This window comes from Centroberyx gerrardi, chromosome 11 (genome assembly GCF_048128805.1).
Source record: "Centroberyx gerrardi isolate f3 chromosome 11, fCenGer3.hap1.cur.20231027, whole genome shotgun sequence".
Taxonomy (NCBI): Eukaryota; Metazoa; Chordata; class Actinopteri; order Beryciformes; family Berycidae; genus Centroberyx; species Centroberyx gerrardi.
In genome coordinates this window covers 14336917-14353788 of record NC_136007.1, presented here as the reverse complement: position 1 = coordinate 14353788, position 16872 = coordinate 14336917, and the positions used below count along the sequence as shown (strand labels likewise).

The 16872-nt window shown below is 43.0% G+C and overlaps 1 protein-coding gene across 1 annotated transcript in view; it reads left to right on the top strand.

Moving 5' to 3' along the window:
- Window positions 1-3942, top strand: part of slc7a1a (solute carrier family 7 member 1a) — a 10948-nt gene extending 7006 nt beyond the window's left edge. The window contains exons 7-12 of the mRNA XM_071924662.2: window positions 366-502; window positions 1413-1515; window positions 1689-1894; window positions 2371-2522; window positions 2623-2731; window positions 3758-3942. Of these exons, the coding sequence (XP_071780763.1) occupies window positions 366-502; window positions 1413-1515; window positions 1689-1894; window positions 2371-2522; window positions 2623-2731; window positions 3758-3942 (892 nt within the window). The remainder of the gene's footprint in view (window positions 1-365; window positions 503-1412; window positions 1516-1688; window positions 1895-2370; window positions 2523-2622; window positions 2732-3757) is intronic.
- Window positions 3943-16872: the final 12930 nt, after the last annotated feature.

Genomic DNA, 16872 nt, shown 5'->3' with positions numbered 1-16872 from the left:
AGAGCTGAAGTCATGTTTTACACCCTGCATTGGAACAGAGACTAACAGCATGTGGAGCACCATATTTGCCATTGAAGGGGGAGAGTCGTGAAGTAGTGAAGTTTTGCATGCTGGCATCAGAAAAGCCTAACCTGGGTTTAACACTACGCCCCTGCTGCTCTACAGTACAACCAGTCTGATATCCCCATTCACTTTATTTAGCCCCAGCTCTGAAACCCCTATCTTGCTGATCATATTCGTCCCCTTCTCTAATTTTCCCTTTTCTCCCCTACTGACCCCTTTCCGTTCGTCCTCTCCCCTTGTACTTTACCCTGCACCTACCAATCACCCCAACTTGATGTTCCCTTCCCCCGCGCCACCCCCAGTCTGTTGGGCTCCATGTTCCCCCTCCCCCGTATCATCTTTGCCATGGCGCGGGATGGCCTGCTCTTCTCCTTCCTGGCCCGCGTCAGCGAGAGGAAGGCCCCCATAACCTCCACTATGGCCGCCGGGGTTATGTCTGGTAAGATGAACAAGAGCGTGAAAAATGGGGATGGGGAGGGAGATGGGAAGAGACGAGAGAGGCATGTATTTGGGGAGAGAGAAGAAGGAGAAAGAGTGATGGAGAAGTGGAAAAGGAGAAAAGATATGCATGAGATGATGTGCATGTGGTATATTTATATATATTGCCCAACGTTCTTTTTCACAGTGGTATTTTTTGACTAAATTTGCTTGGTAGTTTATAAACTACCAAGCAAACTACCTTTTAGTGATTTTTGAGGTAAAAAAAAAAAATATGAATAGGAATACAAACCGTTTGTTGAGGTCAGCTGTGACCTGCTCCTCTCAGCTGACTGACTGTAAGACACAACAGACATCAATGGATGCTAATTAGGGGCAAAAAACATCTACAACAGCAATGACAGAACGGCTGTCGCAACCATGACCTGTGACCACATGACCTGGTGCTTTCCAAACAACGTGTATTCAACTCTTCATATTACTTGCTTCCCCTTGAATAGGGTTGTTTTTGTTCTGTGATGACTACCAAAACACATCTTTTTTATGTGTTTGTTGGGAAGGACTGTATGTTTCTTATGTGTTATTATTGCATATTGATATATTCGTGTCATATCCATGACGAGAAGATAAAAACATGTTGGTGGGCTTCATCAACTCAAAAATGCTTGCTATTTGAAAGACCACTTTATTACTTAAATACTTCAAACTAATACCTGGTTGCTTGGAGGTCACAAAAACAGCTAACACACACTAGACCTAGATTCCAGAAATGTGTATGTAAAATCAGAGGGGCATCTTAAAAACACATTGATACTTTTCTAATAAGTTTATAATGAAGGTTCTTTGAGTTTCAAGGTCAACAAATACTCTCATCTCTCTCTCTCTGTTTCCCTCTCTCTCCCCTTCTGAAGCTATCATGGCCTTTCTGTTTGACCTGAAGGACCTGGTGGACCTGATGTCAATTGGGACTCTGCTGGCCTACACTTTAGTGGCTGCGTGCGTCCTGGTGCTCAGGTCAGTGGGGAAACACACATAAGCATAGGGACTGACATAATGTCCTGCTCCTACACCTAGCAACTGGGCCATCAAAAAGCAGCATTGTACTGTGGTTGTTAGCAGTGTGAACACAGAGTAAGGAATAAGTGTGAAAACAGCTTGGTGTGTGTGTGTTTCCTTGTTTGTGTCAGGTACCAGCCGGAGCAGCCCAGTCTGGTCTATCAGATGGCCAGTACGCAGGAGGAGGTGGAGCTGAGCGACGGCATCAGCGTCCCCAGTATGGACATCCTGCCCGGCGGGGAGGAGAGGTTCAGCTTCAAGACCCTCCTGTTCCCGGACAACCCCGAGCCGTCCGCACTGTCCGGCTTCACTGTCAACATCTGTGCATCTGCCATGGGTAGGTGATCATGCCTAGTATCTGCAAATAACAGTGATAAAATACAATGATTAAAAAAATAACAAGATTCAAGCAATAATCTGTGCCAAAATAAAAAGGTAATACCAAGCTAAGGCACAACTGCATTGGATAACAGAATCCAAATGACAGAAACATAGGACAGAAGCTGAAAATGAAACAACAGTGAGATCCATTAGATGACAAGGGCAATGGAAATAAATTAGAATGGCTCTCATGAGTGTATGTGGGTGTGAAAGAGAGAGAGAGAGAGAGGCAGTGTGAGAGTGTCAGTGCATTAGTGTGATAGGGAGTGTGTTAGTGCAGGGACGGGAAATCGTTAATAGATGTAGATTCAGTAGAGATATTAGAAATGGCACAGCACTTGAGCAGAATTACACTTGAGATAATCCAAAAACTCAACCCCTCACTGAATTCGCCCCTTCCTGTCCTCTTCGATCCCTCTCTCCGTCCTGCAGGACTGTTGATCCTGGTGTTCAGTGTGATGGCGGTGCAGGGAGGCTCTGCATGGTGGAACGTCGCGGCTCTCAGCATCATCTTCATGGTGTGTCTGCTGCTCACCTTTATCATCGGGAGACAGCCCGAGAGCAAGACCAAGCTCTCCTTCAAGGTGCGATTCCTCTCGCGTACAGAAACTCACCCCGGGTGGAATGAAAGTAGTAGTTTTTGAGCTTTCCTTTATCTTAACCTTTGCCTATTTGGCCCTTTAGGTTCCCCTGCTGCCCTTCATTCCAGTGATCAGCATGTTTGTCAACGTCTACCTGATGATGCAGCTGGACAGAGGCACTTGGATACGATTTGCAGTCTGGATGGCAATTGGTAAGTACTCCATTTCTATGTGGCATGTGTTGTTTTTCCAGGATTCTTTTGACTTGACCCACTCCCCAAGGAGACCAGAGCACAGGGTCCGAACACCAGTGATTTTCAACCTTTTTCATATCAGCGGCCCCTAATTTAGTCCACATTAGGGCCACGGACCCCCATTTGATGAGATTTTGTCTCTCGGACCAAAATCTTAGAGTATTTTTATTGTTAGATATGATTTTGTCCAGAATTCCAAGACTATCTGTAGAGAGATAACAGTGAAACTATGACCAAAATAGTCATAGTCTTCTACATTCTGTAATAGTTTAACAATTCATCTATTTGCTGGGGACCCCCTGGTACCCCCTCAAGGACCCCTGGTGGTCCCCGGACCCCAGGTTGAGAACCACTGCGCTACACAACATGACTCATGGACACTTGAGCAGGGCAGGTGCCTGCTGACATGGGGGCTTGAACCCCTCTGGCTGAAAGATGTTTGGTCTCCCTACTCATTACACCACCCTGCTGCCCTCAGACTAATGACACAATTGGCAGTGTCATTGTTAGTTTGGATATCAGTTGGATCTGGTCTGTTAATAACCTGGCCAAGTTGATTAGACCACAGCTGACCAGCTATGGTTCATAACCTGGCCAAACCTGACTCGAGTTGGTACTACTATTACTAGTACTTAATACTATTACTCTCACACACTAGTGCTGAAAATTAATAGTGATTTTAAGTTGAAGATTCTGGCTTGCCTGCAATACTGACATTGTTTGCCTTGCTGGGTAATCAATCGAGATTCAAGCCCACTCATACCAAGTCATAACTAGGCTGCAGCCAGTTGAACAGAGCTAGTGGGGACGAGACTTTACATACAGATTCATATACAGTAGGTTGTATATTTTCTCTGGCTTTGATAGCCAGAGCCCAAGTCATAGCTTCATTCCTTACTTTTACAATAGAGTGATTTGTATTTTTTTGAAAACAATGACGGCAAAAAAACAAATGATTATGTTCTCTGTTACTCTGTTTTCCAGGTTTAGTGATCTACTTCTGCTATGGTATCCACCACAGCACTGAGGCGGCTCTGGCCCGCTCCTCTCCTGACACGGAGATGAACGGCTTCAAGCCTTCACACAACCACGACGGCGAGGCCATGTCCACAGAAAAGGAGGCCTTCCTCCACAATGGCGTGGAGGCCAGGGAAGATGACGACTTTTAGAAACCGTTAGAACATGCTGCACACTTTTCAACCCCACCCGACCCCCAGTCTCTCTATATCACATAATTTTTGACAGGACCACTCCCAGTCCCTCACTTGCATTACTCCCTTTTGGGAGTTTCTGAGAAGGTAATGATAAATAACTCGGACCTGAAATTCACAAACTCTTGAATGTTTTTTCCCCTTCAGGTGCTGGGTAAAACACAGACAATTGGTGATAATACCCATACAATGATATGAGTTGTGAAACCATAATTGACATCTTCCAATATTTCATTATTTTCCAGTGAGCTCCTTACTTGCCCAGTGCTTGGCCTTGAGCCCTAAACCCCTCTTTATCACTTGGCTGTACCAGAGGGGAGGGGTCACATTGGAGACATGACAAAGCTCAGAGATGCTGGGAGGCCATGATAAGTGTTTTTTCTCTCTCCATGTTTGGTCTTAGCTGCCAATTTGGAGAGGGGCTGGGTTGCAAGTAGTGTTGAAGTTCACCAGCAATAATACAATGACATTTTTTTTCCTTTATTGACAAACCTCAACACCATTTTTCGCTGTTTTTTCCTGTTACATTTTCAGATACATTAGTCACAGCATAATTCTAAAAATCAGGTAACCCAGTCAGTATCAATGTTGATTGGTACCAATAGCTGCAAGTACGGCTCTTATGCCAAGTGTGTGAATACTTGCACACAGTTATGTAACTGAGCCTGAAATGCTGCACTAACCTCTCTGACCAGCGGGAGCTTGCGCAACAGACTGCAACACTCTTGGCCTGTCTGTCGTTCACCAACACAAGGGGGCGGCAGGCTCACTGGCTGCAGATGCAAGTGGGCCGACAGGGAGCTGCAGCTTACAGAGGTTTCCATGTGTCTGATGTTCAGCCCAAGGAATGCATTAATGTAATCTGGGGCCCCGGGCTTTTACATGCAAAAGGGAAAGCTTGGTGACTTATTTTGCCAATGTGGCTGTAATGAAGGTCAGGAAAAAAGCATGTATATGTTGGCAAGAAGCAGTACAGGCCACGGGGTTGACTGAATGTTGTAGAAACCGCTGCAACAAGACATCCTGTTGAAGAACTCCATACACTAAACAGGATGTCCTGGTGAACAGTTCCTTACTCTTGACCTGAAGTCTAGAGCTTCAGAGGAGGTGATTAGGTGTAAAGACTAACAGGAAAACATACTGTAAGTGAAACCGGCACACTGTGCAGTTGTTATCGATTCATTAATGCACCTAGAAGCATAACAGCAGAGAGACCCTGTGAGTTAATAGGTTGATATCAGATACACAGATATTATACACCTCCATCACAGGATTGTCTATATGAGTACAGGTATTTTTATAGTTACTTAGTCATTGGAACATGTTGGAAGAATATTAATAGTTAGTAATCAATACCTTGTTGGGGATATTTAACACCGCAGGTAAACATTTGAAATCTGATTTGTGAATCCCGATATATGTTGAACATCAGGTGAAGACAGTGACAGTTGCTGAATGTCAGTTAATGCCACATAACATTAGTGATGATGGTCAGTGGATTTTCACAGTGCTGGCTGCTGTGTCTTAATGCATCTATAGCTCATAGCTTTTTGTTTCTCCTCTAAAACAGATAGTACAGGATTATTATTTTTTCTTTTTTTCTTTTTTGGTGAATATTGAATTCGGTCTCGGTAATGTTTGTGTGTTTTGAGCTTTTTATGGTGTTTATTTGTGTCAGCATTATCTTTAAGCCTTTCTATTAAACACATGGTCATCTTTTTTTCAGATTCTGAATCAGAATCACCTTTTTATTTCCCAAGTACAATTACTTAAAAAAAAAAGATTGCTAAGAATTTGCTCTGGTGGAATTGTGCCACACTTATAACACGTACATTTACTTTCTACCCATTATATTTTTCATAAAAATATCTAATATTTTACTCTTTTTCATAGCTTAAACTAAATTGACAAAACCTAAACTGTCGAGTAATCATTGAAGTGTGTAACTATTAATTGTTAAAAGTTTAGATTGTCAGTTTTCTCTTGTCAATTTAAACCTGTCAGTTTTAACCCATGAATACATTTACTGTGGTTTTTAAGCAAGTAGCTGTGTATAATTAGCAATATGCATAATCAGTTTTCTGTAAATAAGATATTGTTTATATTTCTTGCAGTAAATTATTTGTAAATTGGAGAAACAGATTTTTTTTTTAAATTTTGGATGCCTAATGAGTTTTGTGCATATGTGATCATCTCTCTGTGGGTGTTTGGTGCTGTTAACGTAAAGATAGCCCTCTAAGTGTCTAATGTTATGTTGCTTCTACTGTGTCTACATGATCAGTGCAACTCTAAACCTTTGTATTCTCAGGGTTGGCAAAATCACTGCCTTCACCTTATTTGGTTAAAAAAGTGCAATTATTGAACTAGACATATATGATTGCATGGCAGCATCAGGTTCCTGTGAGCTAGTGAGCGTAGCATTTTTTACATGTGGGCCCGGTTCTCATTCACTGAAAGCTCCCTGTACAGTAAGTGTAACGTATTTAAAGAGTAACTAAAATCTGTGTAAAGCCTGCTACTAATGGTGAAAAGCATGCTACTGAAATTGCCATCTGCTATTGGCTGATCTTTGGTGCTATGTACACATTTACACAGATTTGGGTTTGGATTTGGTGTTAAATACTCTTTAAAACTTTGACCCTTGCTGTTGTGGAAAAAGTAACATCAGTTTAAAGGAAAATGCATACAGTTCTTTAAGTTTTGATTACTTTGACCACCTATGCTATGATTGACTTTTGCAGGGCTTTTGGTAATTTGTGTATTTAATGCTACATTAATGAGCCTAACTGTTGTGATGTGATGTGATGTTGGGATGCAGACAGAGCATCACACACATGCTCCATCAGTGCTTCTTCGACAAAGCCTCATGTCTTCTATCCATTCTTCTCATGAAACAAAAGGTTGGTTATCACTTTGTAACATCTGACAAACCGTGACTGTTTGATCTGCATCTGAAAGATCTCTGTTAGGGCAGTTATACTGCCAATATACTTTTTCGAGCTCAAATATTAGTAAGTTGCACAGGTAAGCAAAATACATGAAAAGTCACATTTCCCATAATCCAATTTTTTTTTCAAGCACATCTAACTAATCACAGTTTATTGTTTTTGTAATTTACACCCCAAGCATTTAGTGTGGTTCAGTAAGAGTAAAGTTCACTTACATGTTTTAGTGAAGACAACTTTAGGTTGTGGAGTGCTCTCTCTCCTCGTTAGGAGTGAATATCATAAACCTTGATGATGATTGTTTGGAGATGTTTGTGTTAATTTTGTGTTGAATGTATACTGTTCAGGGCTTCCTGTGTGTTTCTCTCTTCAGATGTTCCTTTGGGCCATGATGGAGCAACTTATGGCAAAAAGAATTAGACCCTATGACTTTAGCCTTGCCTTCACATAAAATGTGGCACTTGAGGTGTTTAAAATACAGCACCAGTGTTTCTGACAGATAGGTTCATGATCATGTCATTCTTGTTTTGATTGGACATAGTTTTTTTTTGGCAGCCTGGCTCATTGTTTGCTTCCAGTGTGTCTGAAAATGTCCTTTAAATGGCTTGAAAAAGCACAAAATCATTTTTTTTATAAGAAAGTGCTATGCTAAAAGGGTCACTTTTCTTGAAAAGTTGCACCATTGTTATTCATTTTTCATTCAGTGTTGCCTTAGAAGAGCAACCTCCTGCTGCATAAATGCTGCATTAAAGCACAATGATGCAACTTCAGAAAAATGTGACTTCATTAATGTTAGCATAGTATTTTAACAAAATGTGGTGATTTTCTGGTGTCAAATCTGTATTTTCAGCTATACCTGTAGCCTATGGATGTAATAGGGCAGCATAAACCAAATAACCTACCAAATATCTCAGTATAAAGATGCTAAACAATTGTCTGACATTTACCTAACAATATGTCCAAAACACTGGTATTGTCTTTTAAGGTAAATGTTCTCATTAAAGCCAGGGACAATATTTAAATATGACATAATGTATCCCAAATATAAAACATAGCCTATCAATAATGACCTGATGCATTAACTCGCTTCAAGGCAAGAATGGCCCATGAATGAGACCCATGTCAAAACTGATGATGTTGTCTTTTAATTTACTATTATCTACCATCTAACCCAAGTTCATTACCACCAAATCTTTGATTCAAGTGCCTTAATGTTTTTGTGGCCCTGGACATTGTCTGCTGTTTTCCCTTTGTTCATAATTTCTTTATCATATAATGTCCCATTTTCATATCTGTATCATCGTATTTGCTGCTGTAAATAAAACGAGCTTTTCAAAATCCTGACTTTGTTAATTTCTTTTTTTTTTTCCAAATGGCACATTTTTTCTATCTTTAAATCTACTGAGTTGAGGTTTTGTGTTCCCAGCGTAAGCGTTTTGTATTACTCCTTACATCCAACAGAGAGCGCAAATGTGTTGACATAAAGGAAATAGGAGTAGGACTGGTGGCCTGAACATAAGGATGCTCAGCCATGTGTCGGCTGCAGCATCAGCACCGCGCCGCCCCCTCCTCCTCCTCCTCCTCCTCCTCCTCCTCCTCCTGTCCGCAGCATCTCTCTCATTTCATTGCTGCTCCCAGTCAGTCAGAGAGAGAGAGGGACAGAGAGAGAGAGAGGAGGGACGCTTGCGTTTCGTTCCGCAACTCCTGCATAACCGAAATAAGAAATTCTTCAATGAACAAACAACGGGATAGACTAACGGTAAGTCGTAGAATTGAAAACATCCGGTGGTTGTTTTGCACCATGCAGCGCTTAGCGGGTGGCAGCACTGTGGCGTGAAAAAAGTGTCGCATGTGGCGATTTGGTCGCAGGCTTATTGGGTTCTTTATGCTGATTGGGCTCGTTAAGCGTTTTCAGCTAAAAACGTAAAATATCTCATGTTCCGTCTGCGCAGGCCTAATGCTTTGTGTAGAGTGTGTAGAGTGCAATTTGTGAGTGGCGAATTTGACAGTTTGTTTCTTCACAAAACTTAGTAATACGCATTTTTAAACAAATGTTAGCTACTATAATATGGAACTTGACCCGACTGTAACTGGAGTAAAAGTAGTAGCCTAAATGGAGGGCAGCAGGTCGGAGTGTGAGGTCAGACAGGGAAGAGGAGGATGATGTGATGAATGGAGGAGGTCAAGTCTCTGCGGGTGATGCTAATGATCAGACCTAGATTATCTAGGCTTTAGACCTGACTCCAACCGTGATCCACTGCACTGAGACATGTCAGCCCGTCAGAGAATGATGCAAGGGATGTTCTCAAAAACATATCAGGGAGATGCGGTGTGCCTATCGTGGTTAAGTGGGGGTATTTACTCAGAAGTTTTTACAAAAAAGAAAAATTGGTGGATACTTGATTTACATTTGCATGGGGGGCTAGCATTTATCAGCAATTGTTTTACAGCATGTTTTTGTTGGAATGAAATGCTCTATTGTTTTCGATTTTGTCAAATTTCTAAAAAAAAATAAATCATGGCTATATCAACAGAGACAGATTTAGCATAATGACTTCTAGACATGTAAACTAAAACTAAATACATGGTAATTGTATTTATGAAAAGATACAATAGCTCAGTCTTATTTTTACAATTTTCCTTGTATGTTTAAATCTGAGACGCCCATAGTTGTGTGTTGAAGTCCAGTTGTAATTACATTGTACATGGAACGTTTGAACTCACCGGCATAGCTTATTAAGGATTTGGACACTGTGTCAATCATAAAATCATTAATCTAAACAACACTTCAGAGTACTGTTCTGCTGAATCATGCAGACATTTGCTTAGAGAGGTGCATTTTGAAGTAATATGAGAGGAACATGCATGGTGCGAATTAGAAACAAGCTTTTGTCTGTTTGACACTGATCAAACCTTCAAAGAAACCTTCTGCAAGAGTCATAGCTTCCCTAAAGCAGGATGAGAGAGGCTGTCCTGCTACACACTCCTGCAGCTACACACATCGACACCTTGCTGCTCAGTACAAGTGTCGTATAACTCTCGGCCAATGTGCAGCTCCACCGGCGCACATATGAGGGTTAAGAGCCTTTACTCAAAGGCACATCAGCAGTAATTATATGTGCGTAAGTGGCTTTTGCAACACTTCAACTGCCATGTTCTCGCTCCATGCCTGTACTTAACGATGGGGTGAAACGAGAGAGGAAAGACTGGAAGAGGTGGATCAGAGGAGGGTGAAAAGATAGAGAGAGGGCATGTATTTCACACTCGGCTGTCTCTCGTCCTGATTGATTGGTGTCTGCTGGTCTGGGCGTCCTTGAGAATGTGGGGCACCACTTGCCTCTCTGTTGGTGTGTGTGTGTGTGTGTGCGTGTGTGTGTGTATGAGTGTACCCATACGTACCAGCAAGTTCTTCTGTTTACCCTCTAAAATTATTGGACTTGTTTCTAATAGTTTTAGCATTGCTTTTGCGTAAAGATTCACATTGTTTAGTATTTGTCTAGGGATGCACTGGTATCGGTATCGGTGCCAATACCAGGCTAAAATGGAATAACGGTATCGGAGATTTTACCCAAGACTAAAATCTGATACCGAAAGCCATGAGTAACAAGTAAGAAATAAAAGCAAACTGTCTTGATTTTATGCATTTGTGGCACATAGAAGCCTGTATTTCTCAAACAGAGAACAAGGATTTTATCTCAATAATTTTGTCCATTGACCCCAACTAAGGAAGTAAGCCTGCACTGTTCAGTAAAAGTAATGGATCGGATCGGTACTCAGTATCGGCCGATACTTAAACTTTCATACTCGTAATCGGTATCGGCATTGAAAAAGTGGCATCGGTGCATCCCTATATTTGTCTGCATTTCAAGTGTGATCCCATGCTGGTTGATGTGACCCGCATCGGTTTAATAATGTGTGGGAAGAAGAGTTTCCAGCGTGTTTAATAGAATCGTCTGCTGTCATTTTTGATCCCAATATGTGCGACTTCCCACGCGGCTCTTGTCCCTGTCATGTTACTGTGGAGGTTGACGCTGCATCAAAGCGGGGCAGCAGAGCCTTTGGCCTCGGCTTGTACAGTGCGCTGTCTGCTGTAGCTGCTGTTTTAGATGCTGATGTGTGTGTGATTGATTCATTACGTCTGACCTCTGCAATGTCTGAACAAGTAAGATCAATTCAGCAGATCTCTGCCAGGAAAACCACCCTCAGCAGTGTGTGTGTGTGTGTGTGGGTGTTAGAGCGTGCATGCCCATGTGTGCAAGCAGGCGTGTGTTTCCGCAGGTAAGACAGAGTGTTACAAAGCCCATGAGTGTAGCGCACCGGTCCGACCTTCAAGGTCATGATATAGGACAGATGAGAGGAGGAGGAGGAGGAGAAAAAGGGAGGGAAGGAGAAAAAAAGGGAAATAGAGGCGATAAAGGAGAGAGGGGAGGAGGTGAGTGAGAGAAGTATGTCAGTATGCCGCTCTCGTTGTGTGTGAGTTTATGTGTTAGTTCAACAATGCAGGTATGGGATGCTTCTGTGCTGAATTTGTATGTTTGTGTAGCATTGCCATCTGTAACCTTGGTATTCTTCACCTTTACCTCTTTCTACATGTATCATTTTTATCCTCTATTCTTCCCTCTCTCCAAACGCTCTTACATCTCTTCTGTGTGGACAAAAGCGCACTATTTGCGCTAATGAATTAACCTACAGAAAGCTTGTTCTCAATGTCTTTCTGTGTGTGTGTGTGTGTGTGTGTATGTGTGTGTGTGTGTGTGTGTGTGTGTGTGTGGATAGAGAGAAAATGAGAGAGGAGAGAAAAATTAGGCATGAGCAGTGATTGTATTGACCAATGCAGTGATATTTGATCATTTAATAATTTTAGTATTTCACGGGTGAGAGAGATCTCTCCTCAGTATGAGGATGTGTGTGTGCGTGTGTGTGTGTGTGTGCGTGTGTGTGAATTCAGTGTGAATGAAGTGTCATCACACAAATGCAGACACACACACACTCATTCACACCTCCTTTGTTTGGAAGGTGGCGATGAGGTTGTCGTAGCTCCTCCCCTGCAGTCAGAGGCAGCACATCAGAGACCGAACGCAGAGGCACACCCCCAATGATGGCACACACACACACACACCCACACACACACACACACACACACACACACACACATACTGTGCCCTGTCCCTTGGGGAGTCAACATGAGAGACCTTTTCACATCTTGAATGGATATGGATGTGTGTGTGTGTGTGTGTGTGTGTGTGTGTGTGTGTGTGTGTGAGTGATGTGAGATTTGCTCTATCTGTTAAAGGAATGTGCTACTGATTTTCTGTTTTTTTTCCTGTGTCCTAGGTCACTTTGTCACTGTGTTAGTCAGCATTTTCTATTGTCCCTTATTACATTAATGAACGCTCCTCCAGACATGAACAAAAAAGATTAAACATGTAACTGAGCAGCCTGAGTGCTCCTCTCAGTATACAGCTACAATTTCTAGTTCAGAACTGTACAGACTGCACCTCATTTGGTTGTAAAAGGCAACACAAAAATTCAACGAGCCGACATCATTTATTTTTTATGGCACAGCTCCAGACTGTACATCTGGATTCTCTTTTTTTTGGAGAGAGAGAGAGAGAGTTGTTCATGTTCAGAAAAATAGACTCATTCGCTTTAAGCCGCAAAAACAACATATGCGAATTCTTAAACAGAGTGGCATTCCTCTTTAATTTCCCAAAGGAGGTCTCCTACCTCCGCTTGTCCAATGCATATCAACGCGGTCACAGGCAAACGCACCCGCACCTCCCTACTTATAGTCTCGCTAATGCAACTTGTGCAACAGACAGGACACTACCCCCCCTCCCCACCCACCCCCACCCACCCCCTCTCCTCTCCTCTCTTCTCTTACAGGAGAAAATAAGAGCAAAATAAGCCTTAAAATCAAACCGTTACCGTATCCTTCTGCACATCCTCACCCTCCCAAACCCTCGTACCTCACTCTACTTCGCTCACCTCTCACTGAACCCTTTGCCAACTCTCCCTCCCCCCACACCCCCAAGGCTCTGCCTCTGACACATTATACATGCATACACACACTTACACATTACACTGCTAACTAGATTCTCACATCCCCATCCTTTTCCACCCCCCCACTTCTCGCTCTCTGCTGCATCATTTGTTTCTATTATCTTTTTTTTTTTTTCTTCTTAAAATAACGGGGACTGAGTCAGCCCATCTAACTCTCATTCACATTCTCTTTGTCTGGTCTGTCTCAGCTCGTCAGCTGTGCGTGTGTGTGTGTGTGTGTGTATGTGTGAGCATGTGTTTTACTGTGGCTACTTCCTCATGGTCCCACAAAGAACTCCACTATCATTGCATGCTTTGTCTGGAACAGCTTTGCATTTGAAGTGAGGAGAGACCAGCAGTCGTTTACTACTAATCCTCTCTTCTCCTCTCCTCTCCTCTCCTCTCCTCTCCTCTCCTCTCCTCCTGCTTTGTCCCCTTGTACCGTTCCCCCCCCCCCCCCCCCCCCCCCCACCAGCCGTGCAAGAGTTAACAATTTTCTCTGCGACAGGAGTGAGGCTGGTGGGTGGAGGGGCTTAGCTAATAACAATGCAGTGCTGCCAGCAGCCAGCGTGGACGGACAGCCCTTTTCTCCTCGCCGCCCCGTCTTCTCACCCAGTCCTCGTTTTCACCGCGCACACCGGATCTGACCGCCTGCCTCTCCGTCTGCCTGTGTTTCAGCTGTGTTTTGGCTTAACGAACCAATAAAGACAAGCCTCACATTTCTGTTTCCACTGTGTGACTGTTCCTCCCTCTCCTCCTTCTCTCCTCCAGACCGTATCAATCTATTTCTAACCACGTTAATCTTCCTACCCATTCCTCATTGTTTGCTGTAACTTATCATATTCCCGTTAACTCCTCGATTTTTCTCTTCATTCCCCCTGTCCCTACCACATTCCTCTATCCTTTATGCATCTCTCCTACCATCCATCATTACAGGCTGCACAGCGAAGCCAGACAGAGAAACAGGACCATCTAAGATTTAGTAGAGAGTGGCTCCCAGTAGACGCCAAAAGCAGTGCTGGGTGTCAGAGAAAATGACAACAAAGAGATACTAGTTTTCAGCCATAGGACAGGACCATGGAATAACATGTATGTATGTGTGTGTGTGTGTGTGTGTGTGTGTGTGTGTGTGCTTGTGCGGGTGAAAGACCACTATTTCATAAGCCACATTTTCTCACAGTGAGAGGCTGTCCCTTTGTCTCTGCTCTTGCTGCAGTATTACTGATAGTCATTCCCTGAGTGTGTGTGTAGCTGGTGCTTGCATGAGTGTGTGAGTCTGTATGCATAATGTGTGTGTGGGTGTGTGTATGTCATGTCTGCTTATTAGACTCGGGTTCAAGTTGGAAAGTGACACTTCTAGTTGTTTCGGTTGCTCTATGTGGTTCTTCTTAATGTGTCTCCTCTTTGTTTCAGTAATGTTTGGTTTTACGTAATAGCATCTTGCTGCCAGTGTGAGAGACAAGAAAGAAAGAAGATGAAAGGGAGAAAGAGACACAAGGAAATGTGTGTACGTGCCTGCATATGTGTGTGTACGTTTTGTGTGGGTGTGGGTGTGTGTGTGTGTGTGCGTGCGTGCATGTGGGCGCTATTCATTCTGCTCCGGTTAATAAATCCTATTACTGGCATATTGTGATTCTCGGACTATTTCACAGCTAGGTGGCGAGCAGCTATCTATCTATGTGTGCAATAAGGAAATGGCTGGGAAATCATCAGCTTTTATTGCAGATGATCTGATTGTCTCACTCTCCTTATTCTGTTGAGTGTGACCGCCCGCTCTGACCTGAGATCCTGTGGAAATCCTGTTACAGTTTCCTTCGCAATATACGACGAATCCCCCGGGGCAGAAAAAGGCATCCAACTGTGTGTGTTTAAGTGTGTGTGTGTGTGTGTGTTTGTGGAGAGAGAGAAAGATAATTATTTGGGCACATGCAGTCTGCTGCCGTCTGTAAAGACGAAAATGGGATGGATCACCTCGCCCTGCTCTCATTAACTGTGTATTATTAAGGTGAACAAGGGAATGGAGGGAGGGAAAGTTACACAAGATATATGGAGGAGAGGAGGGAGGAGATAGAGATATGAAACAATATTCAGAGAAAGGGATGAGACAGATGGGAATTGATGAATGGAAACAGCTTAATTGAATACAAGATTATGAGCTATATTGTGATCCAAAGTACCTTGAAGCAAAGATTGTTGATAAGAAGCGGGTTCACTGTTGTTTCGTAACGCACACCTATACAGAGGATCGGTGCAGAACAACAACCAAGCAACTGGAGGCTATTTCTGGATACTTCCCAGTCCTGCCACACTTTTCTGTGTGATGGTAATCCCTTTACTGTGTATAGTGGGTTATCTCCTGGTTCACACACACACACACACCCACACACACGCACACACAGTGTCGTGAATCATCAGTTACAGCAGGCTATCTACAGGGTGCCTATTGTGTCCTTTGTGAGAGTGGAGCGTTTAGCTTATTTCACTGCTACTTCTGCTTGTGTTATGTTTCTCCGTTGACTGAGATGGGAGGAGAAGGGATGGCTGCTAAAGCCTGGCTTACCGTTATTTCTGAATAGACTTTCTCACTAAGCTTTATCCTGCCTGATTGTAACTCTGTGAATGAAATACAAAGTACAAGGAGTGAGGAATTCTATTTTGGTTTTAAAAATGGATGGGATTGATGAGAATAAGAGAGATGGTGTGTGTGTGTGTGTGTGTGTGTGTGTGTGTGTTTGCATGTGCATCTTTCGCTGGTTTATTTTTGAAAGTGTGAAAACACTGAATAAATCGACATGTCTGTGGAGGGTAGGTGCCACATGTTCACAAGCTTCCACACACACACTCACACACACACACACACACGCACACTACAGATGCACACCAGCTCTGAGAAAGCTTACAAGGACATGCAAGGATGATGTCATTAGAGATTAATTACATGCATGCAGAGACACAGCATAATATTAGAGGAATGGAGCTTAATCTTCAGGATCACTGCTACACTGTGTATCAATGTGAATCCTATGGTAAATCTAATTATATCATGTGCCAGCACTCAAGAGTCATAAATTATGGTTACACACACGTCACTCTGCGTGTTTGCATTCACTTCTTTCCTCTTGCTTCTGTTTTGGTGTACTGGAATGCAACTGTGTGTGTGTGTTCTGTATGTATGTGAGAGGGAGCAGGGATGGGATGGGGTGGGGGGGGTTCCCCTGGGACCGCAGGGCTATAAAACCTGTCTGCTCTCTAGTGGGGGAGGAGAGGAATAAAGGAAAGTGCCAGAGACAAATGGCTTCTGTAATAACCACATGTGCTGCTGGACCGACAACAAAGACGCTCAGGAAAGGCATGCGAGCATGTGTGCATGAGTGGATGTGGGTGTCTGTGCAGGTGGAATGTGTTGTGTGTGTATGCATGTGTTCATATGCGTATACAATCTTTGCGTTATCACGTGTGTGCATGTGTTGCTGCGAACACAAACACACACCAGCCTGGCACAAAAAAGGAGCTGCATGTTCCACTTCTTACCTGGCTTCACTCTGAAGGCCCTTGTTATTCCAAGACGAGGAAGAGAAACCTAGGATGTCATTTAATAAAAAATAAAATAAGCACTTAACGTGGATCCACTATATGTAAATTAGATCCGGAATCCTTCCATTCCTACAACCAGAAGCCCCTCCCACATTTTGATTCTCTCTCATTACTATGGAAACCTCAGGGGGATTCAAATCAACCAGCATGAATAGTGTGCTGTCAAGTGTGTCAAGGATGGGATAGTCCACTTATAAGTCATTAGAATCTTGTAGTTGCTGGGCTTACTGCAGTTATGAGATTTGCTTATGTCTTCTTGCAGAACAGAAAAGAATTTCATAGCTGGGAAATGTGTGTTTCATCAATA